Here is a 23,436-nt window from a genome sequence, read left to right on the forward strand (position 1 = left end):
CAGGAACCCACAGTTGGGCTTCACTTAGGCTTCACTTTATATAATTTTCTGCGAGACCATGTCTAATTATTGGCATTATCCGGTGCTCATGTCTAATTAAAATTGCTGAAAAAAAACTGATGAAAGGCACAAAAAGAACAGTTCTGTCCTGAAAAAAGGCTTCCTGTATCATGGCTAACGCCCCTAACTGTCTGCTACATAACATTTTAAGTTAAAAAATTAGACATTAAAAAACTGATGTCTGCTCACAAGTGCCCATTACAATGTTTTATGCAGCATTTTAGCGTATCCTATACTTAAAACTGCCACCACAAAAAAGAATGTTGCTAAGGCCTTAACCAACTTAGTGAACATGCCATTTCCTTGATGACTATAGCAACAATACTATTTAATACATCAAAATACGCTTCTATTAGCAGATTATCTGTACAAGGACAATGGCTGGTCCAGAAGCGAAACTGGGCCAAATATGAAATTATTGGCTTTAGCTTTTGTACGTAAATCTATGGTCATTTTTCAGTGACACAGCACTGTCCATACGCGTCTAGACCATGAGTAGTGTACTTGTGCCCCCACCTCTGGTGCAATGTAGTCGGGAGTGCCACAGAAGGTGGTTGTCGTGACACCGTCCTTGATGCCTTCTTTGCACATGCCAAAGTCCGCAATCTTGCAATGACCATCCGTGTCTAAGAGAATGTTGTCTAGTTTCAAATCCCTGCATGAAAACAAAGCAGCACAGCGTAAGGGAAACGCCAATGAACACGCATACAATGGGTTACAATCTCAAAAGATCTTCATCTACCTTAACATCTTCTTACTGACACCTTCTACTAAAGACCACACCACTTAAGCTCCAAGGGAACTGTTATCATCTGCTTTCTTCTCGTCTATACTTAAAGGGGGATGTGGGGATCAGGTCACAAAAATCGCGAAAAAAGTCGATTTTTGAAAAGTACACTTTTTGGCATCTCCAACACTTTCTATGTTGTGCTGAAATATTTCACCCAAAAATGAACTTTAAGCGCTCCAAATAAATATTGTTACGTGGCGGCCAGCCGAAGAATGAGACGTGGTGAACGATGGCTATGAGATGATTTAATGGCCGCTGGCCTAGCGCGAGCGCTCCGTCCCGCGCCACTGCCAGCTTCGTCTTCGTCACACTACCCGGGGCCTCCGAGCGATCGTCCCGATCGGTGACGAACAGACGGCGAAGGGGATTTGTCAGCATCTACACATAGACAGTGTGTGCTAGCTTAGAACTTTCAGGCTTGTTTTCTCGAAAGTTTGTTTGAGCTAATACTCGTACGTTGCTCGTGGAAAGCGTAGCATAGTAATGGGTGCATGGATTTTTGCCCCGTTTCTTTTGCTGTGGTCACTGAAGTTTGGTCTGCGTCAAGACAGCCTCAGATTTACCATTTAGGCTCACATGTTTTTATTACATGCTAATTAGAGCATGACACATTCTAAACATAAAGAGAAGGTGCATATTGTGTCCTTTAAAAAAAAAAAAAGAGCAGAGAAATTAAACAAAAAATTAAGAGAGTCTTGATTTACACCACACTTCTTAGTAAATATTAGAAGCATATACAGACCTGTAGCCTGTTTTTTTATTATGCTAGGCTTTCCACAAGCAAGCAACATGGGGACAACACATAAACAATGATAAAAGGGAACCTACTGAAGCTTTCATTCTGAAACTTTATATCTGATTGTTTGATGCTGTTTTAAGCTAGTCTGCTAAACTTCATCACTCTAATACCCCTGTCAAGTGGGCAAGTTAAGTGCACTTACGGGGAGTGCGCTTTGGCATCCCGAGTGACACTTTGGGCTACGCGGTGCTAAACGGGAAAGCAAAGTGCACTCATGGTAGAAAAAAATGGCGACAGAAAATGAGCGGAATTTCTGAATAGGACGATGGAAAAGAAAAAAAGACTCATAATATTTGATTGCTTAACGTGATAGCGCAAATAAAACGAGGTTCAGCAGTTTTTAACGATGAAAAAAAATGAAAATACAAGAAAAGCCAAGACCAGCCAAGACTATCCAGAATTTTGACAACAAACAAGATGGCGGCGGGCAGCGATGTTGCATCTGATCACGCTTACTTGTTTTGTCGCTTCGCTTGTAGCTATAACCAAGGAACTTTTTTTCTGAAAACAGTGTTATAGCACGTAAAATAAAGTTGTAAGTACTTTTTATGCACTATACATTTTGTATCATTGGAAGCGCTGGCGTCGAGGCTACGCACTCGGCCAGCAAAGTGTGGTCCGTGAACGCACTTTCAGCGGAGTGCACTTTTCCGCGAGTGACACTCCACTTGCGTCGTTTAGATGCGGCAAAGTGTACTTACAGCGAAGTACACTCTCCTTAAGTGCACTTAACTTGCCCGCTTGACAGGGGTATAAGTTGAAAAATACAAAAGTCGCCTTCGATCCCCTCATCCCCCCTTAAATTTCGATCAATTCAAAGCAGGAAAACAAATAAACAAAATATACATAAGGGCACCTAATTCTATTACCCATTGGTAATCTGATAGCATTAGCAGCTGTTGATACCTTTACCAAAAGAGACATCTCTTCCCATCTGGTGATATACCCTCCCTCCAGCCAATAGGAGAGCTCCCGTCTGGTGACATCATTTCCCTCCAGCCAATGGAAATGCTCCGGTCTGGTGATGTCACTTTTCTCCAACCAATAGGTGAATTTTGTCACTGACTACAAGTTTTGACCCCATAGGTCTCCTAATGTTATTGCATTCAAATGTCAGCTCCACACTGAATACTCAACTGCACCAGCCTAGTAGGCTGAAAATCGGGTCAGTCCATGGTACATGACCAGCCTTTTTAAGCCAAAATGGCTGTAACAGAAGGCAAACTTATCAATGCCAAGAACCAATTAAGGCTCTTTACCTAAGGACATACACGACTCCCTGTTCTATGTTGAAAGTCACTAAACAAGATTGTGCCAGCATGTTTATCACCACGAGCTTGCCATTAACGTTAACTCTGTCATCGATAGAAAAAACAACAACGCATGAAAGTCCCGAACAGCCGAGCACAATTCACAAGCCTAGTTCTGTGAGGTGACAAAGCAGGCTTGCCTGAAACTGACCAGAGCATAACATCTGGAGTTAGCCACTTTGCACTTTCATCATCATGGGCGACTTTGAATGGCAGTAACAATAAGAACCATGGACACCCAAAATTAGAGGAAAGAATATAAAACACAAAAAACAGGAACAATACCGTGTCTTAATTTTTTATGCCCAACTCAGGATGTCACCTAGCATAATAATCCAACTTTGACCTATGCGATTAAATGCTTAAATTACATATATCATGAAGGCTACTCAAGGCCAGCTCTGAAGCATTTTCGGCTGATTTAGCCAACCTGTTTGTAGCAGTGTATTTTATATTCCAATGACTGCATCCATGAGAACGAAACAAACTTAATGAACGCAGCCTAGTCAGCTGAACTGCACGCAACTGCTGGGGTAATAAACTGTCGAGAGCAGCTGCAGCAAGCGTACAGCAAAAACGCGACGCTGCATTGGTCGAGTGAGAGGCACCGACACGAAGGCTGGCAAACGGGAGGCTCACCTATAAATGACTCCGTACTGATGTAGAAACATGAGGGCTAGCGTCACCTCGGCTGCATAGAATCGTGCTCGTGGCTCGTCAAACTTCCGGGCCTTCTGAATCTGAAACATCAGGTCTCCACCGTTGACATACTCCATGACAAAGAACAGCCGGTCCTGGGAGGAAAAGGGAACAGTACAGTGCACATGGTCACAGCCAGCACACTCACGCCATGGAACGTGGAATACGTTCAAGTGAGCAAACTGCTCCGCCGGAGCAGCGGCAGAAGCTAAACACCATGGTAGTGAGACGGAAATGCGAAACTTATCTTCTCACCAGAACAAGAAAAAAATTTGGTTTAGCAAACTTAAAGGTGTATAGGCACCTATCTTTTGAATCCATGTTTTATTGTTTGAAATGATGCATAAGGCATTATTATATATGGGCAAAACCGTGATCTGAGCTAGTTGGTACATCTTCACAACTTCACCATGTGAAGTTCACCAAGTGAAGTTCGCCATGTGAAGTTCACCATGTGAAGTTTACAACTTCACCCTGTCCTTCCTTCTCTGTCTTTGTTCCTCGTCACAGCGCTGGTGAAGTTGTGAAGTATTATATATAGATTACCGTGTGGCATTCACCTATGACCGCTGAATACTTCATAATCGAATTTCTTTCTCGTGCTGTTTCGGTTTCAACAGCCGTACGATGACTGTGACGTCGAAGAATTGTTTTAGGTCACGTGAGGCATGAAAAAGCCGCAACATAATCGCTGCTGCTGCATTCGTTGTCATTCCGGCTATTGAGGAAGGCTGGCTCCACCAGTGTAGTGAATTAAAACGATGAAGCAGCGATTATATCGACGTTTTTTTCATGCCTCACACGCGACATATAACCACATTTTGACATCACAGTCTTCGTTCGGCTGTTGAAATCGAAGCAGCATGACAGAAAAATTTTATCATAAATTATTTAGCGTTTGTGGGCGAACATCGCATGGTGATTCATGCATAGTAGTGTCTTCTGCATCACTGTAACCACTGTGTAACCACTCTGCCCCTTCCACACTGCGCAAGAGCAAGTGTCTATAAAAAAAAAAAGAAAGCCTGGGGTTCTGCACGTACACACAAAAGTATACCGTAAAATTCCGAGCAAGCGCCCCCCCTCCAGCAAGTCGAAATCACTGGCAAAGTAGGGGGGGCGCTATCCCGGAACGGCACCAAAATTCAAGATGGCGGCGATTTTTTCACGCCAGAAAAAAAAGTGCACTGCACATGGATTTAAGATGTTATTTATCTCTAGCAACATGAACTTCATTGAGTAAAAGATTTATGACTGCTATGTCAATCACTCTCAAAACCATCAAAAGACTCCTCCAAGTCAGTCGCAAAAAAAAAGTTCACAGCATTCCGCTTAAAGCCCACCCCGGTCTTCTGGCGCCACGGCTACAGTGTTTCCCAACTGCGTGTTGGCTATTCTGACAGTCTCTTCAGAGAGAAGCCGGTTACTAACTGCACGTCCTGCCGTTGTTTCCCGCTCAAAGAACTCGAAGAGCGCATCGTCCACGAGTTCACTGAAAACTGAGTTCACTGAGTTATCGATGCCATTGTACGACCTCAACTTTCTTCGGCACTGAGTACGAATGCGCCGGCATCGCGACTCGACAACGCCAAAACAAGACAAATGGCGCGTGCAAACGAGCATGCGAATGGCTTGAAAAGCAGGATTGGATTGGATTTTTGAACTGGATGGGGCAGACCAGTGTTGCTTGGGCGCGGTACGTTACAAAAACGCGTGCGGGGGGGGGGGGGGGGGGGGGGGGGGGGGGGCGCTTTCCCGGAAAGGCGCGGAAATGTGAAATTGACAGTGAAGTTAGGGGGGGCCCTTGCAAGGGTGGGGGCGCTTGTTCGGAATTTTATGGTAGAAATGTAGCCTATCCACTAGCCGGGAGCAGAACTTAGCATGAAACAATTACAAGCTCACAGAAAGTTGTCAGCAACCACCAAGACCTATTAAGTGCCGACTGGTGCCACTGCTGTCCCCCTAAATGCAATGTCTGAGAATCTTCTCCTCCGTTCAACATGTGCTGGCCTTTCAACTTCAGACCCCTTGGCTAGCTTTTTCAAACATATGCAGTCAGTGGTGAGCTGTCAGCTTCCGGCAGTGTCAACAGTGTGCTGGTCTTAGTGCGATCTATGTCTATGTCTTTCACGATCTATGTCTATCTATCATGTCTATGTCTTTCACGAGAAAACGCACTATGAATCCGCATCAGTACAGCATTGGTTCACTTCTTGTCGACCCCACATTATCATACAAATATCTTGGCCTCCACCTAACACCATCACTATCATGGGTAACCCACATTCAAAACATTTGCGCAGAAGCCTCACGCACACTCGGCTACTTACGACGTAACTTGAAGGACGCATCCCCTGAAATAAAGAAACTAGCATACATGACATTCATTCGCCCGAAATTAGAATATGCGTCATCCATTTGGCATCCATCGCAAGCTTATCTCGCCGCCGACCTCGAAGCCGTACAGAACCGCGCCATCCGCTTTATAACATCTTCCTATTCAAGAAAAACCAGCATCACTGCACTGAAACAGTCCGTCTCCATTCCATCGCTCGTGTCACGCCGCATCATATCTCGCCTCTGTCTTCTGCATCATTTCTATTATCATCCGCGCTCACGCCACGCAAAACTAGAACCCCCCCATAGGACGTCTAGCCGCTTGAACCACAATCATAGCATCGCTCGCATCAACTGTCGCACGTTAGCACTCAGTTCTTCTTTTTTCCCGCACGCAATAGCTCTATGGAATGCCCTGCCAAACACCATTGTATCATGCACTAATCGCAAATCATTCCGTGAAATACTAAAGGACCATTTTTCGTGAGTGCAATCTTTTCAATTATATGTTGTGCTTGAGACAGACAAGTGTCCTTGCTTTTTTTCATTCCTTAGCCTTTGTTTACTCATGTGTTAAATTTTTTTTTACTTGTTACATATTGTATAACCTTTTCGACGCCCCTTACCTGTTGTACATCTCTATTCCTTTTCAATGTTATTTTTTTTTCTTTCTTTGTAGTGTTCTTGTCTTGTTCGTACAAATCTTGAGTTTGCTCCCCCCTTATGTAATGCCCTCGGGCCTTTAAGGGAAAAATAAATGAAATGAAATGAAATGAAATAGAAAAGTTTGTTCCTAGCTATTTACAAGCGTCCTTTTTTTTTTTTTGCTTCACTATCCGATGGAAGATGAAGGATTCTGTATGGTTGCTATCTATGAGAAGGCTGGCCAGTGAGACTGTGCTTTGATGAGACTCATTGTATATGAGAACTACCACCGTCTGAGAGAATATCGTACTGTGGGACTTTTGTGGGGTCCCAGCTGAGACCCGATATACTACAAGTATCTCAACATTATCTACTAATAAACACATCCCACATGTGCGCAAGGCGGACTGCAATGCCAACATGGCAACATGTTTTGAAACAACAGTACCTCATGTCATATCGAATAGTAGTACATTATGGTCACTGCCCTAACGCTAAGTGCCAAAATTGCTTTACCAGGGCTGTTGTTTTTTCATTTTGGCCATCCGTGAAGAGTTGACAAGGTGCTTTTTCGTAGTTTCTGCTGACATGAATACGCTAGGACGAGACAGAATGGATTTCCCTTGACTTGAACACTCAGAAATACTGAAGTGAGGTCTGAACAAAGTTTCCAATGTCATGTACATGATGGACCAAACAAATCAAAGGCAACATTCAAGACAAAAACAACTGTCATTTGAAGAACTAGTATCACTAACCGTCGGTGATCCTGCAATGGAGCACTGCAGGCTAAGAGCTTCTAGCAGGACTGAGGAACGATGTTTCGCTAAGTGTGCATTTCATTCCAGATCTGCAGCACTTATTGCATAAATTATTTCTCACATACCCTCTGCTACAGTTCTCAGACATCAAGATGCCTCTATTGCCGCTCCAACATAAGGCAGGTCAGGCAGCTGCGGGGCCTACCTCAGTTTGAAAGCAGCAGTGGAGAGCTGTGAGGAACGGATGTTTGGCGGACAGCGTCAGGATGCGCTTCTCCGTCATGGTGCAGTCCACATCGTCGTCTTGCAGAATGACGTCCTTCTTGAGCACTTTTACGGCGTACACTTCTTCTGTGCCCTTACGCTCGGCTAACATGACCTGAGCGAAAAGAAGTTGAGCACGTTGAAGCCTGAGTGAGGCACGCTCCCATGTGCAACTCTCAACATTAACCCACGGTCACAGGCGAGCCACCCAGTGGTCTCGACAAAACAGTTTATGCAAGCTATCGTCCAGAAAATGGAGTGACTACAGATCATCACCACCACCATCACAAGTCAGGTTATGTTTGCCAAAGGACTAGTTCCTCCTCCAATGACCTCCAATGTTATAACCAGTGAGAGAGAGAGAAGCTCTTTAATTGAAACACCGAGAATTTAGTCGGTGTTTAAAACCACTGACTTACTACTATGCGTATGGAAGGCATTCAGGGAAAGAAATATGGATTGAGACAGGCGTAGGACATTGGATGACAAAGTTCAATGCATAGAGAATGTGCAGTGAGAGTGCTTAACAGAGGGATTAGAGTTTGTCTAGGAGACCAATGTCATCTAAATACTATTCAAATAAAAAGTTCATAGCGCATCTCTGCTGCCTACGCCACACTAACGGTCCTAATACACTGTCGAGTGTTACGAGGCACTTGAGAGTGATTCTACACGATGTTCTAATGTGCAGCTCCTCAGCCATACTGAAGGGCTCCGAAATGATAATTTAGGCCCCCTAGGGTTCTTTAAAGGGACAATGAGGAGAACACTATTAATATTTTTTTTATAGCAAAATCCGATAGTTCGGCGTGTCATGGCTTTGTTGCCACTTGGCCGGCAGCAAAAGATGCATTTATTCCTAAGAAATTTGGATTCGAAGTTGAAAAAGTTTTTCCCGCTGCTCTGATTCAAACTTGGGATTCTCCTATGACGACACAGGACTAAGTGACGTGAAACATGATGTGCACATGACGTAACAGGACTCCGTGATTTCTGACGGCCAGCAGTGCGGCCTAGCAGCAGCCGAAAAGAAAGCTACTGCCGGCCACACGTTGAAGGCCGTCGCTACAGTCGCTTCGCTTACGTTGGTACTGGCGTTTTGCCAGCGTTACGATGGATCTCGTTCTCGAAGTCGTCAACGAAGTTCTCGCAAATAGACACCTTTAGCATACCGTGTACCATGGCCGTGTACCTTGTTACCACTAGCGGAATACCGGGAGCCCGCCTACTGCCGGGGAGCAGGTGCTGATTGGTCCCAACGCTGCAGGCGCGCGTGTAGCTGCCGGGCACGTGGCGCCATCTGGCGCCATCAAAGAGATTTGCGCATGCATTGGCTGCGCCTCAGTGATTTGTGGTTTCTCGGGTCCTAGAGTTGCTAGAACCATTGGTTCCAGCAACACTGCTTTGTCCTATGACGTCACCACGCTTGTACTTGCGAGTTTGGCCTGTGGTGGCGATGCCTGTATTTTGGTTCTTGCTCTTTTCTACGTTACAAGAGCTTTCTTGTCAGTATGAGTGGCGTTTTTGTAATCAGGAGCTGGTATTCTGTCGATACAAGCCAACTTCAATTTCTCCTCAGTGTCCCTTTAACATGCGATGGCATTGCACAGCACAGGGGCATCTTTGCGGTTTCACCCCCATTGAAACATGGCTGCCACATTGAATCTGGGTCCTCCGGTTCAGTAGATGAGCGCCCTAGCCGCTCCGCCACCGCAGCGGGTCCATCATTTATTCAGCACTACCAGTGCCTCAGCTAGCTTCTACACACCATCCACCACTTTCTTTGTGACGGTGATTTGTATGACGATTTTCGTTGTTAGAAGCGAGTGAACACAGACAGCGAGTGCCCGAAAGCAGCACACAGTGGGCGAGCACCTTTCCGAAGCTGCCCTTGCCGAGCACTTTGATGAAGGTGAAGTCCTCCAGACCAAACTTCCGTGGCCGCCGGCTGTCCCGGCTGCTGGGAGTGGGAGAGAATTTCTCGACAGGCTCGCCGCCCGTGTCCGGCACCTGGAGCGACAGCTGCCCGTATGAGTCCGTCAGGGACAGCATGTCGTAGGCCCCGAAGCTCATGCCTGTGGGAAGGGGCACCGCACGTGCGCAAGCATACAAGTGTAAACAGCCCAGCCTAAGAGCACGGCCTAAAAAAATAGCCTACGAGTACAGCATAACAGTACAGCCTAGGAGTGTAGCATAACAGTACTGCATAAGAATACAGCGTAACAGTATAGCATAAGAACACAGTGTAACAGTACAGCTTAAAAGTACAGCTAAGAATACAGCCTAACAGTAAAGCCTAGGAGTACAGCGTAACAGTATAGCATAAGAGTAGGGTATTAGTACAGCATAAGAGTACAGCATAACAGTACAGCCTAAGAGTACAGCATAACAGTACAGCCTAAGAGTACAGCATAACAGTACAGCATAAGAGTACAGCGTAAAAAAGTACAGCATAAGAGCACAGCGTAAAAGTACAGCTAACAGTACAGCCTAACAATAAAACCATATACAGGTGCCTTCGAAAGTTTCCGGAACACAAAAATTGCGAAAAACCTTACCTGCCGGGCAGTCTAATACCCGTGCCACACGCGCACAAGAAATGGCAATAAATGCTTAAGGCCTTAAGCTTGATAATGCCATTATTTTTGGAGTTGGTGCTACACGTCCACATTTAATGCCATTATCGAAAGTGACGATGTCGACAACGCTTGCAAGGTAGTTAGAAGTTTCATCTTAATACAAACATTGCTAATGAGCACAATATATGGGGTATGTTGTTCAAATGTAATGTAAAAACGATTTTCCAGAAAATACGGCTGTTCCTGCTTTACAAGTCGAAAAAGTAGCCATAAACTCGCATGTCAGCACACAAGTCGAGAGCACCTGTCAATAAGGCTGGTTAAAATGGCGCTCTTCGCATCGAAAATGCGGTATTGATTCCTCATGTTAAAGGTGCACTGAAGAGGAATCTGAACTTGTCTTTTTGCCGCGGGAACTCGATCTACACGTTCCGAGCTCTCGTAGAAACTTCGATTTATTGCCCTGTGTGGCCGATTTCTCTAATTAAATCGAATTAACGTCCGGCTCCCGCCTTTTTTTTTTAATTCTGCCTCGTACGATGGGCGGAGTCGACCAACGCGTGGAGTGCCTTTCACCCAGTCCCGTGGCAGCTTGCCGCTCTGCCATCGGCGGAGTAATACGTAGTAGTCCGTAGTAGGAAATAGTCCGCGCCGATTTTTATTTCTGCGGGCTTATTTTGCGGCTATATTATCTGCGAATGAAACTATTATTCATGGAAACCTAAAAAACAAAATAAAGCGAAAGCAAAGCCTCCACGGAGCTAGCTGAAAGGCACCTCACGCGTTGGTCGACTCCGCCCATCGTACGAGGGAGAATTGAAAAAATAAAGGCGGGAGCCGGACGTTAATTCGATTTAATTAGGGAAATCGGCCACACAGGGCAATAAGTCGCAGTTTCTAAGAATGCTAGGAACGTGTAGACTGAGTTCCCGCGGCAAAAAGACAAGTTCAGAATCCTCTTCAGTGCACCTTTAAGAATTAACCATTTACTACTGGTTAGGAAGTTGTTACTAAAGAAGCTGCATGCTCTTGCATGCTCCTCTGTGTGTGGAATGGGTGCGAGAGTACGCATTGCACGGGCGAATGAGTTATGGCGAACTCAGTAGGTCGCGAATGGCAGTAAGGCTAATGCCATTAAATTTATGCGTGTGGCACCGCACGGATGCCATTAAAACTTAAGGCAGTAAGCACTTAATGGCATTAAATATGTCCGTGTGGCACGGGTATAAGCCTGTAGGAACTGAAGGGTGTGCTTTGCACTTCCCTGAACAACCTGCACAATGCACCCCTCAATGACTGGCTGCACCTCGGGACAATGAGAAAATTCAGGTTTTTCGTAATTTTGGTGTTCCAAAAACTTTTGTGGGAACCTTTATAGGCGAGGCACAGTGGTGGGCTACAAGTGCACTTTTGAGAAGGTACCGCAGTCTAAGAAAGTCCACGTGAAAAACAGCACCACTTGAGAAATTCTGCACCTTACCTGGCATTCCTTTCTCCTCATCCGCAGTGGCTGGCAGGGGGGATGTGTGCGATCTTTCAGACACGGATTGCGACAACTTGTTGGGAGATTCACTGATGGAGGTCTGCTGGGTGGCATGCACATACACACAGAAGGAAAAAGGGGGGGGGGGGGAGGTGTAATTGGTTAACGCTCATCAACAGGTCTTCTCTGAAAGTTGCAAAAAGGGCCCTCTTTCACTTTTAAACTTCCGCAACGTGTGATGATTGGCTGAAGCAGTAGAAGTGGTTGCAGTCACTCAGTTGACATGTATATCATCACTGCACCAGTTGTGCTAAACACGACACCCCCACTGCTTGCTCCATGGCCTTGTTAGCTACCTCCAAGGTGTGCCACCATTGGAAGAGTCGCTTGCTCATTTGAATCAGTCCAATCAGGGGGTAAGCCACCAGGGTGGACTAGTTGGTGACATTTCACAACGCAAAACTTCACACAGTATGCAGCATAAAAAAAAAAAAAAAACAGACACCCGCAGAAGAAACACATAAGCACGCAGCATCAGCAAGTGTGTGTGTGCGTTTCTTCTGTGGTCGTTTGGTTTTTCACACTGATCGAAGTTTTCCATTATGAAGCCACCAAGACATCTTCACAGTTACATAGGAACTACAGCTGCACAAGTTGTTTCACCTAAGGCTTTCTGCAATTTATAAAAATAGGCTTTCTGGATTAGAAGGGTGCTTTTTCTGGCACAGCATTGTCAGCAGTATAGTAGACCAGAATACAGCTAAGATATTCTAACTAGCAGGCTGGCTAACTAATATTGAATAGTTAGTGTTTTAGCTATCCCTGTCAGGCTCCTTAATTATTGAGAGGCCTGCAGCCTACCGTAAGTAATATCCATATCAGTTTTTAGAACTTCGAAAACGCGGTTACCCTCAGCGCTGTGGCCCAACAAATTATGGCTATTCTATTTCAACGAGTTTCGTGAACTGGAGAAGTTGGTTGTCCTGCAAGCGTCTCGAAAGTGCATGCATATTGACGCAAAGTAGGCAAAATTTGTTCGGCAACAGTGCTGCGGGCAACCATGTTTTTGAAATTCTAAACACTGATATGGATACAGTCGCAGACGGGTTTTTGGGACTCGGCAAGACCTGGAAAATGGTCCGAATAATCAAACAGTCCAAAAAATCTGTGAACTTCAAGAAAAAAAAAAATCTTTCTGCGTAAAACCGGCTTTAAAAATCGCGAACGTCACCGCTCCTCATGTTAGCTTTCAAGCGATAATATTAGACTGCCTCTGGACCAGTCATGCTTTTGTCATGTCTGCATCACCTCATGTCACAGAACTGGCAAGAAAAATAAAAAAATAAAAGTGCCCAGCCAGCACCGCTGGTTGGCACAACGGCTACAATAACTGACAAAAATTATTTTAGGACTAAGAAAGAAATTTAAGAAAAAAGGAGTCCCTGCTCACGTACAATACCAGACAGTGCAATGTGGCCGCAGGTCATGCCGCGAACGAATGCACGCGCCACGCGAAGCAAAAGTCAGTTTCCATCGTCAACGACGCTCGCGAAGACCAAAAGGGGCATGGTGGAAGGAAAACTCGAGAGGCCCTCGCTATCTGAGCTGCGCGCCGATTGGATTTGGACTGGAAAACGTTTATTGTCAGCACTGAGCCCTAGTGGGCATTATGCTAGGTGGCTTCGAGCCCATGGCTCTTGGCGACCTTGCGAGCCCACTCAGTGGCCCGGACTTGCGTCAACGGGTCTGAGCTGGCCAGTATAGCCTCCCACCGCTCTAGAGAAGGGACTGGTAGTCGGTCACATTGTTTGCAAGTAGCGTTGTATTGTGTTGGATACATGGGTGCTAGTCCCGACGGGGTAAAGAAGGCTCGCGTCTGGAGCCGACGCCACGTTACCTCCTGGCTTTTGTCGAGCTTTTTGTCTGGTGACGGATAGATCCTCCTTTCCAGTTTAAACTGATTGGTGTATTTGTGAAATGATATGAACGCATCTCTCGTGAAATTTGGGGACTTAACTCGGCTCACTGCTCGGCTGACATAACCTCGAGCTATACTGCGAGCCAACTCGTTTCCCCTGTTCCCCGAGTGTGCCGAAAAGTGTGCCGGCAGTCACGTGCTTTCGCAAGGACTACTGGGAGTCCTTGGGCGACGCTGCAGCCAATAGTAATGCTGGGCACAGCGGCGTCGTCTGCTGCATTGTCTGCTGCGCTGAGGCGGCGGCCAAGTATGGGGGGGAAGCAGGAGAGAGCCGGCTTCAAAAAAATGTGAAGTAACCGCCTCTCCTAAGTTCTTTCCTTCCTCCAAGGAGAGGGGTGTAACCCACGGGATGAGGTAAGCAGAAGCGAGCCTCCAAACGCACCCCCCTCTCACCCGCACAGAGCTCTCCATTTCAATGTGGTCGCGCGCTGTTTGTCGGCCACCTAGATGCCAACGAAGAGCGAAATTTGAGAAATACCAACACCAATCACTGATTTACTTTCAACCAACGTTTCGGGACCAACTCGGTCCCTTCTTAAAGGTGCACTGAAGAGGAATCTGAACTTGTCTTTTTGCCACGGGAACTCAATCTACACGTTCCGAGCTTTCTTAGAAACTTCGATTTATTGCCCTGTGTGGCCGATTTCCCCAATTAAATCGAATTAACATCCAGCTCCCGCCTTTTTTTTTTAATTCTCCCTCGTACGATGGGCGGAGTCGACCAACGCGTGGAGCGAATTTCACCCAGTCCCGTGGCGGCTTGCCGCTCTGCCATCGGCGGAGTAATACGTAGTAGTTCGTAGTAGCAAATAGTCCGCGCGTATTTTTATTTCTGCGGGCTTATTTTGCGGCTATATTATCTGCGAATGAAACTATTTATTCATGGAAACCTAAAAAACAAAATAAAGAGAAAGCAAAGCCTCCACGGGACTGGGTGAAAGGCGCTCCCCACGCGTTGGTCGACTCCGCCCACCGTACGAGGGAGAATTAAAAAAAAAAGGCAGGAGCCGGACGTTAATTCGATTTAATTGGGGAAATCGGCCACACAGGGCAATAAGTCGCAGTTTCTAAGATTGCTAGGAACGTGTAGATCGAGTTCCCGCAGCAAAAAGACAAGTTCAGAATCGTCTTCAGTGCACCTTTAAGGGCGACTGAAATGCGCGCCAGCCAGCAACAGGAAGCGGCCTTCGCTTTCCCTTTGTTAACACTTGTCCCAGTCCAAGTGGAGGGGAGCGTTCCTGGAGTCCTATTCACCATCGCTTTTGTGAGCCGGATGTGCCATGACTCAACGTGGACTCAACGTGGCGCCTCTTGAACGGAGTCATGGCACATCCGGCTCACAAAGGCAGGAACGCTTCCCTCGACGTGCGTTGACGGACTTTTAACAAAGGGAAAGTGAAGGCCGCACCGTGCTGCTGCTGGCTCTCATTTTAGACACTCCTGAAGAAGGGACCGAGTTGGTCCCGAAGTGTTGGTTGAAAATAAATTAGTGGTAGGTGTCAGTATATCTCAAATATTGTTTCAAAAGCCCAACCAGGTGGACTTCCAAAGAAGATGTTCCCGTTCCATTTGTAACGAAGAATGCACCATTATCTCAAGTGGCAACAATGAAGTTACATATAGCCAAGCCTATTTAAGCCAAGCCTATCCAAGCCAGTCCGTCCGATCGAAAAAGCACCTTTTACGGCTGGCTGCGGTGAACCAGTTAGTTGTGACAGCGATGTTCGTTGGCGTCTATGTTCAGAAGTGTGGCGGATTGGGCTAGTTGTTGAAAGTATGAAATTTTCAAAGCGCCAAAACAACGCGAACACGGAGCACTCGTCCCTGTCTGTTCTTCGTCCGAGTTGCTTTTGGCATTCTTAAAAGCACCCACATTAGGACGAGAAATACGATCCCCACAGCATTGCTGGCGTTTATTTCAGTCCGAAAAATGAACTTTCCTACGAGGTGCGCTGCGGTTCCTCATCGAAGTCCGAAATATTGGAGTTGGAAATATTGGAATAATTAAGGAGCCTAACAGTTAAAAAGTTAACTACTCAATGTTAGTTAACCAGCCTGCTAATTACCACGTCTTAGCTGTAATCTGAAGCATTAGACCGCTGATAATGCTATGCCGAAAAAAGCGCTCTCCTAACTCAAAAAGCGTATTTTTTAACAATTGCAGAAAGTCTTAGGTGAAACACCAGACAGCATATGAAGGCCATAGATCTCTCCTTTTTGCCTACAGCCACAACAAATTTATAAATTCATTTTATTAAAAAAACATCCCTTAGTCTGCAGTGCACCGTTTCCAGTAAAAAAAAAGAGCGCTGATTTTTTCAACACCACTGCCCACCGCCTTTTACACAAGAATAAGCAGGGTTGAGATGGTGGGCCTGTGCTTTTTGTCACAATCACCTCCACCACTTCAACCAATAAGAGCGCACCATCAAGAATCAATCCCAACGGACATTGACGTCAGAATGCAGGCCATGGTCTTTCGCTACCAACTCCTACAACTGGCTGCTTAAGCATCCTGCAAACATTTTTCTTTGTTGCAGGACGAACCATAGGCACAGAGTGCAGTCTTGTGTATGGTGCCATGCGTGCTCAATGTGCTGAAGTGCATGTATGGTGGTGCATGGGTAGGTCTAGCATAACACGAGTGCCGTAATATCTAATATCAAAACAAGGAAACAGTAATGCTGATTAACAAACTGCACCATGTCTAACTAACCAATTCTTTAGCAACTGGTTTTTCCTGCGGATTAAGCTTAAAAATTTCACTGCAACGTTTCCCCGATTCCTGACATCTGCACCAAAGTCCATCTGGGACACCCATTTTCATTTTCCCCCAATTTTCAAACGTGGCCGAGCACACACGCAAAGAAGCTGGGCTGCTTTTGTAGTAAAGGAAAGCTTAGGAGTTGCCAAACCAAAAGGATAAACTGTAGTGCAAAGCAAAGCGGGTCAAAATGTAAAGCAGGTTAAAAAAAGAATTCAGCTGGGATGACTTTTTCAGTTTGTGACTTAACAGCAACAAAACAAGCGTAAGAATAAAGCAGGCAGCAGCAGTTGTTTGCACAAGCATGATAATGAAAACTGTCAACAAGAAAAAGCGAACAGAAAAAAAAAATAAAGCAGATACGCTTAGGATGCGCCAAAACAAAGTTGCATCACATGTTCTGCCTCTACAAGAAAAGTATGATCATAACCAAACCTTTTCTTTCTCTTTTTGCTTGCATTTGGTGAGGTACGTAGCGGTTTCTGGACAATAACTACAAGAAAAATGCAGCCTCGGGATGACAAATTTTCCCACTCTGGCTCGAGTGATGCCCTTTTGTATAGAACTGCCAATTACACTGCAGTGATTTGGTTGCCTGAACAAAGATGTGGAGAGCCTACTCATAAAGAAGAGCACCGAAGTCACAACCGCTTTGTAAATGGCAACTGTTCCCTACACTCAGATGCAATTCAAGAATGAAACAGCAAATGCCCCTCATAGGAGACCCTTCAACCCCTGGTGTTGACCTATCGTCATGGCATCACGGTTAACTGCCTTGCACCTGCCAGTGTGGCATCACAGGTGGCTGGTAGGTGCAAGGCGACGCCATGACAACAGGTTGATACCATAGTTTGGTTTGGTTTATTGGTGTTTAACGTCCCAAAGCGACCCGTGCCATGAGGGACGCCGTAGTGGAGGGCTCCGGGAATTTCGACCACCTTGGGTTCTTTAACGTGCACTGACATCGCATAGTTTGAAAGGCCGCCTTTGAGGGGCATTTGTTGTTTCATTCTCGAATTGTATCCCACTGCAGCAAAACTCTTCTATATACACTTATCACATTAGCCCAAAACTACTCCAAGAGAATGTCCCATGCAAGTATACCCTACGTTTTCAAGACGCTATAAGGGGTATGAACTCAAGCCACAGCGGCCACCATTTTGGCGTCCATGCAGCATGGAAAACGGCGACGGCACATGTCTAATCGGCTCATCTCGCCCTCCTCCGACCCGCATCGTGGAAGCCACGCATTGGACGCAAAAATGTCGCCCATGACGCCATGTGAATACCCCCTATTCTACACCAAAGCCTCTTCCCCAATGCTGCATCTTCTGAAAAGGCTCTCATTCATCAAGCAACTCATCCAATTCCAATGTGTTCTTCATGTTGCCTTTTGCTGAAAAACTGAAGGATCCTGGTTGGATTCCTTGTAGAATAGTAATTCTTCAGCTGAATCCGCTTCATGGGAGCGAACGTAAGCTGCAGTAGTGCTAGCTTAGCTGTTTAGGTAGACTAGTGCCGAAAAGCCCGTGCTCACGAAAGCCTGGATGCCTCAGATAGTATTTCTGCTGTGGTGCAGCCCCCTACATTTCTCACGGTAAAGCTAAGCTAGGGCAAATGTATAAACACTCAAGTGCAGGCTGGTTTCCAGTGGCACACACCAGAAACACTGCATATCCAGAGCGTTGCACCATCAACAAAGGAAGGAACATCCGTCCCCTGAAATACCAGTAACTAATAGTAATAATCAACATACCAAACGAGCAGCTATGAGGCACATTGTAGTAAAGGGCTTCAAATTAATTTGGGCTACTTGGTGTTCTTTGACCTGCACTGGAATAGCATCACTGCAGTGCTCCTGAATTCCGTTATTCTGAATCTTAACTTCATGCTCAATGTCATGGCCACTAACCAAAATAGCAGGCTGCATGCCCTTTCTAAACAAATGTTTTGTAGACATAACAATGAGTGGTGTATAAACCCTACTCAGTGTAAACCCTAAAGCGTTGCACAAAAATGAACGTGGCGCAATGTGGAGGAGTACCAACGAGGAGTGAGCAATGTACACGTGTATGCACACTAATGTGGGGCAGTGAGATAAGGTGATATACTATATACGCGCACATTTGTGTACATACGTACAGAGTGAGTGAGAGAGAGAGAGATATAAAAAGGGATATGCACCTGGTTATATATCTCTTGGGTGAGGGATATCCCTTGCTGAAGAGTGGACACAAGACAGGGCGGGGTCGAGGCGGGAAGAAAAAAAAAATAATAGAAAAAGACGAGACAACAATGCTGTGAACGACCAATCGCGAACACACGTACACGCACACAAGAAAGCACAGTTTTTTTCGCGCAGACACAAAGGAAATTAAAACGTGTTACAAAAATGAGTGTGTGAAAGCAAAACAAGAAGGAAAACAAAAAAAGTGAAACAAAGCAATTAGATGATACTTGAAAAAAAAAAAATGTCGGAGAAAGAAAGGGTAACAACCACCATGCAAAGAGAGAGGTGGACAAGCAAGATCATTGTGAGGACATTCAAACAGCACATGGCAAGCAGGCTTGCAGAGCTACATCAAATGCATGCAAATCATGCACAGCACGAAAGCACAACGGTCTAGGCTGATAGACATAAGATAAAACACTAATCATTTGTACAAAAAAAAGAGAAAGAAATGCTACCTGACAATAGACTGGCATGAAGATGCGATACTATTATTCCCAGCATAATGCCATTTTCAGGGTCTTTCATTTTTTTTGGCCAATTACAGATTTCCACAGAGGAAATACGTCTTAGTATGCTATTTCATTAAAACGCACCAACACGGCCTGACTATTACCAGGGTAAGTGGAAGAAACTAACAGCAACTTCACGCTGAACTTCTGCTGACTTTTTTAAATTCCATTTCCCCATGCAAGTCTGGGGCTATGCTGAAACTACTGAATGAACACACACACACGTCTTGGGCAAGAGATGAAAAGCATACTGACTTTAGCCTAATCATACAGTTACGTTAGCTGTGGCGAAGCTAAATTCGTAACAGACATTGACAGCACAAATGAGAGCAAACAGCTGCATAAGATACTTCTCGACCACTGTATTGGTGCTAACCTAGAACCGTTCTGTTTCCCTGTTAGTCCACGAAGTGTCCTACGGTCTTTGCCACCCCAATTTGTTGTGCAGAATGGATCAAAGCACCAGGAAATGCTGGAGAAGCCACCCAAGCAAGTACAACTAGTGTCAAGAGCTTCCGCAATGTACAGGACTAAAAAAAAAAAAAAAAAAAAATATAGCACTACTTGCATTAGTAAGGAAATCTATTAATTACAAAAGAAGTTAGGGAACCAAAATTGTGCCGGCTTAAGAATTGAAGTAGTAGTTATTCTTGAAGATGCAAGATGAGGCACCATCAGCAGTGAGGTATCTAGAAACTGGAGGTGTTATCAGGCTTTGACGTGTAGCCCAGTAGTAGACCAGCCAGTATGCAAGCATGCACAATGCAATACCACAATGCAAGACACGAGCAAACTTGCAAGATACAGGGGAAAAAAAAAATAAAACATTTTCCAATGAGCCAAACATTTTCACACCAGGCCGTTAACGTGATGCCTCTCCAGCCTTGGACAACAGCAAGCAGATAAAACTGCTTTTAGCTGACGAGGGCAAGCAGATTCACAGACTAACATTTTAAATGTACAGCAGCTCACTGACCCTGTATACGCCTCAAACACAATACAGCCAGAAACTTTTTTGAGAGGGAGAGCAGCTTCAACTTGGTCGGATTCTACCCCTGCCTACCTCCCATCCTACTTATGCCCTCGTCTATGCCTCTGTCTACACCCCCGTTTACACCCCTGTCCAGAATCCTGTATACAGCCCATCCTGCCTGCCTATCTACTCCACTCCTGTAAAAACTCCTGTTTACACTTCAGTCTACAATCCCATTACGCCACACCCCGTCTGCAGTCCTGGCTGCAGTACTGATTGCACTCCTGTCTACACTCCTATCCACTACGCTCTAAATTGGGCCCACACCCCTTCCTGTCTACTCCCTTGCTGAAACCCCTGCCAATACCACTGGCTACACCCCTGACTACACCCCAGCTACACCCCGTATACACCCCTTCAGTACGTTCTTGATTTGAGGATGGTGCATTACTTACCACAGGCCAACTTAGTGCAAATACAATGCCACTGCAAACAGCTCATCTGCAAATGTATTGTTCCAACGCTACAAACCTGGTGGCACTTCATTGGCGCAAGCCGCCAAGTACTTGTGCTTTTCAGTTAACAGCCACTTAAATCAAAACAGTTGCACAGAACTGCAACAAGCAACACACGAGATAAAATCACCCAGCAAGCAGGCCATGCATTTGGGTACAAAAAAAAAGTAGAAGCTGCCAAGAAGACATGATGAAACTTCACACTGTACACCACTGAGAACAATGCTCAAAAAAGCACGTCGGGGGGGCAATGACAATGCACACAACATGAGGCAGATTAACAGGCACCCTCACGCAATCGATTCTACATAGGCTTTCTCTTCTGTGCCCTAGGGACCATACCAGGTACAAGTGCCAATTGTGACGAGCTTTGGCTAAGTTTTTGCACAGTTATGACAAAAAAAATGAAGTTCATTCTCCACACTTTTACTGATACATGCAATCACCGGTACTGCTACACTAAAAATCAGCATCCAGCATTTGTGCTGCTAGAGGAAGTGCAGCAAGAGACTTCAAGGCAGGGATGAAGAGCCTCTTTCATTCTTGTGCAAGCAAGAAATCCGTACAGACTACAGACAGGCGGACTACTACACCTGTGCAGGCCTATACCCGTAGACTCAGCCGACTATAACGCCAGTATACAGACCTATGCGTGTACAAGCTAAGCAGACTACTTTTGATGCCCAGAATTGAGCGAGAATTGTCAGACTTTGTGCCAGCACTCTGCAGTGCCCTTTACGAAGCAGACCTGAACCGTTGCAAACTGTGCGATGAAAACAGAAGTTCGAGTTACTGACTCCCTAAGACTACAGACCAGACCTCAGTAAGCACAGTGCTCTTCAAAAGTTCTCATTCAGGCCACTTCACGTGGGACCACAAATGTCAACCAGGCCAGCTGTTGGAGCCTGTGCTGTGCCCCCGACATTGTAAGAGCCTTGGGGCACATGAACCTGAACGAGTGGAGAAACGGAAGCTTCAGTGCACTGACCAGCTTTGACAGTGAACTTGTCTTCTTATCTCTGTTATCGGTCAGTGATCTGAGTCTTTCCTCTGTCTCCTTGTTCAAGCTCGTGCTTAAAAAAATCATCCTCTCTTCTACATAAAGGCTGTCTACAACTGCTTGGTGTCCAGAGTGTTTGGGTATGCTATAGAATTCGCGTCACATGGCTCTGCGAGTGTTCTAGTCCCATTTGAAGTGGCTTGAAAACAAAATTTCTGTAATCTGCGCATACATTTCAGAGAACTCACAGCCACTTGTTTTTACTTTTTTTTTTTTTTTTTTCAGGAAGCATGTACGAATCTACCTAGGCCACATGAGCAGTACCGTGTAACTTGCCAAACTTTCACGACAGATCACGGGAAGTGAGGGGAACGCCAAATTTTAAAATTCAAAGTATGGAATGAAGCACAGGCTAGAAGCCCGCTGGTATCTGCTCTAGCAGCACAACATTCTCTTTATTTCACCGCTGTGCAAGGCCACTGTACTCTTGTACAAACATGACTCTAATTAGCCGATATTCCCTACAGCCTTCACTGACCTGAACGAACATACACTCCGAGACGAAACTCGAAAGCGCCTCTTTATTTCTCTCTTCTTAATTTCGGCCAATAAAGATATTTCAGTACGAAGTGGCATGCATCAGGATACGAAGAGATTTTCAGTCGAGGTGAACCCGCCTGAAGGGCCTCCCATTACAGAGCTTGTCAAGAACCGACTCCCCCCTCCCGTCCCGACAACAAAGTTGGTGTTAATGTACACAGTAAGGGATCTTGCCAGGAAGCAAGGAGGTGGTTCATTACAAACGAGAAAAATGGGGGAAGGGACCAAGAGGCATACGACAACAATCGACGTCAGGGGATCAGGGCGATGCACTCATGCGGCATCAGCAGCTACAGCAGCCGTCGCACCAACGTAGACCTACACCCAAGGGCTTTACGGTCACCGACCGAATGCGGCAGTAAGGGCACCATACAAATGCAAGCGTAGTTTACGAAAGATTCCTCTAACTACTAGCAGACTGTCCATGGGGAGGGCAAGGGAGGGACTAACTACCCATTACACATGCAGCATGTGGCTGATAACAATCCCTGAAATCTTGAACTAAAATAGGAAGAAAGAAGATAAACAAAAAGCAAAAATGCTGAATTTCAAGACTACACAAAATACAGCAAACACTACTTGAAGGCAAGAAAGAAACAACAAAACAAATAAATCAACCTTTCTGCAGGGCGTAAAACTTGGGACGAAAGAGGAGCTGATTTTAAGCCCACAGACGAATGGGAAAATATAAACACTCCAGAGAGTAGAACAATGAGAAGGAAGCAGCCATGACATGCATACAGAAAAGAGAATGATTAAAGGTGACATCCCACAAGTAACATGATTTCAACCTCCCTCCTCCAGTCTGGTGAAGGGTAACGGGCAAAGTGATTTCTGGGGTGAAGGGTAATGCTATTTTAAGTTACCCTCCTTCCAAGTGTCACGACTGCTTTCTTCAATGCTCATTATTTTACGCTCCGTTAAGCGCACACATCTCAAATCTGTCATGAATTAAAATCACCTAATGCCACAACAGCACGTCACAGATTACTCAACGGTAAGCACACTCATTTTGGGCAAACCATTTATATACAACCGCTCGAAAAAATATGTACAAGTTTCAGTACTACTGAGCTAGTGAAGAAGTGCAAAGGTGGTATTAAACCAACAAATATAAGCCAACACAGACAACCGTAC

General features: G+C 45.5%; 2 protein-coding genes across 6 annotated transcripts in view; both read right to left on the reverse strand.

The window, feature by feature from the left end:
• The window catches only part of LOC149332560 (MAP/microtubule affinity-regulating kinase 3-like), a 634,516-nt gene that overhangs the window by 175,414 nt on the left and 435,666 nt on the right, over nucleotides 1-23,436 (reverse strand). The gene's annotated exons all lie outside the window — the stretch shown is intronic.
• Nucleotides 1-23,436, reverse strand: part of LOC149332563 (calcium-independent protein kinase C-like) — a 57,906-nt gene that overhangs the window by 13,094 nt on the left and 21,376 nt on the right. Inside the window, exons 8-13 of one of the 4 annotated variants that reach the window (XM_089558185.1) lie at nucleotides 18,654-18,689; nucleotides 11,725-11,830; nucleotides 9,541-9,740; nucleotides 7,607-7,780; nucleotides 3,599-3,753; nucleotides 577-715 (exon numbers count right to left, since the gene is read on the reverse strand). In XM_089558185.1, the coding sequence (XP_089414311.1) occupies nucleotides 577-715; nucleotides 3,599-3,753; nucleotides 7,607-7,780; nucleotides 9,541-9,740; nucleotides 11,725-11,830; nucleotides 18,654-18,689 (810 nt within the window). The remainder of the gene's footprint in view (nucleotides 1-576; nucleotides 716-3,598; nucleotides 3,754-7,606; nucleotides 7,781-9,540; nucleotides 9,741-11,724; nucleotides 11,831-18,653; nucleotides 18,690-23,436) is intronic. The other 3 variants (XM_089558182.1, XM_089558183.1, XM_089558184.1) reach the window with 3 other exon arrangements.

The sequence above is a fragment of the Amblyomma mixtum genome, chromosome 8, assembly GCF_055824585.1.
Source record: "Amblyomma mixtum isolate Tamu chromosome 8, ASM5582458v1, whole genome shotgun sequence".
NCBI classification, from domain to species: domain Eukaryota; kingdom Metazoa; phylum Arthropoda; class Arachnida; order Ixodida; family Ixodidae; genus Amblyomma; species Amblyomma mixtum.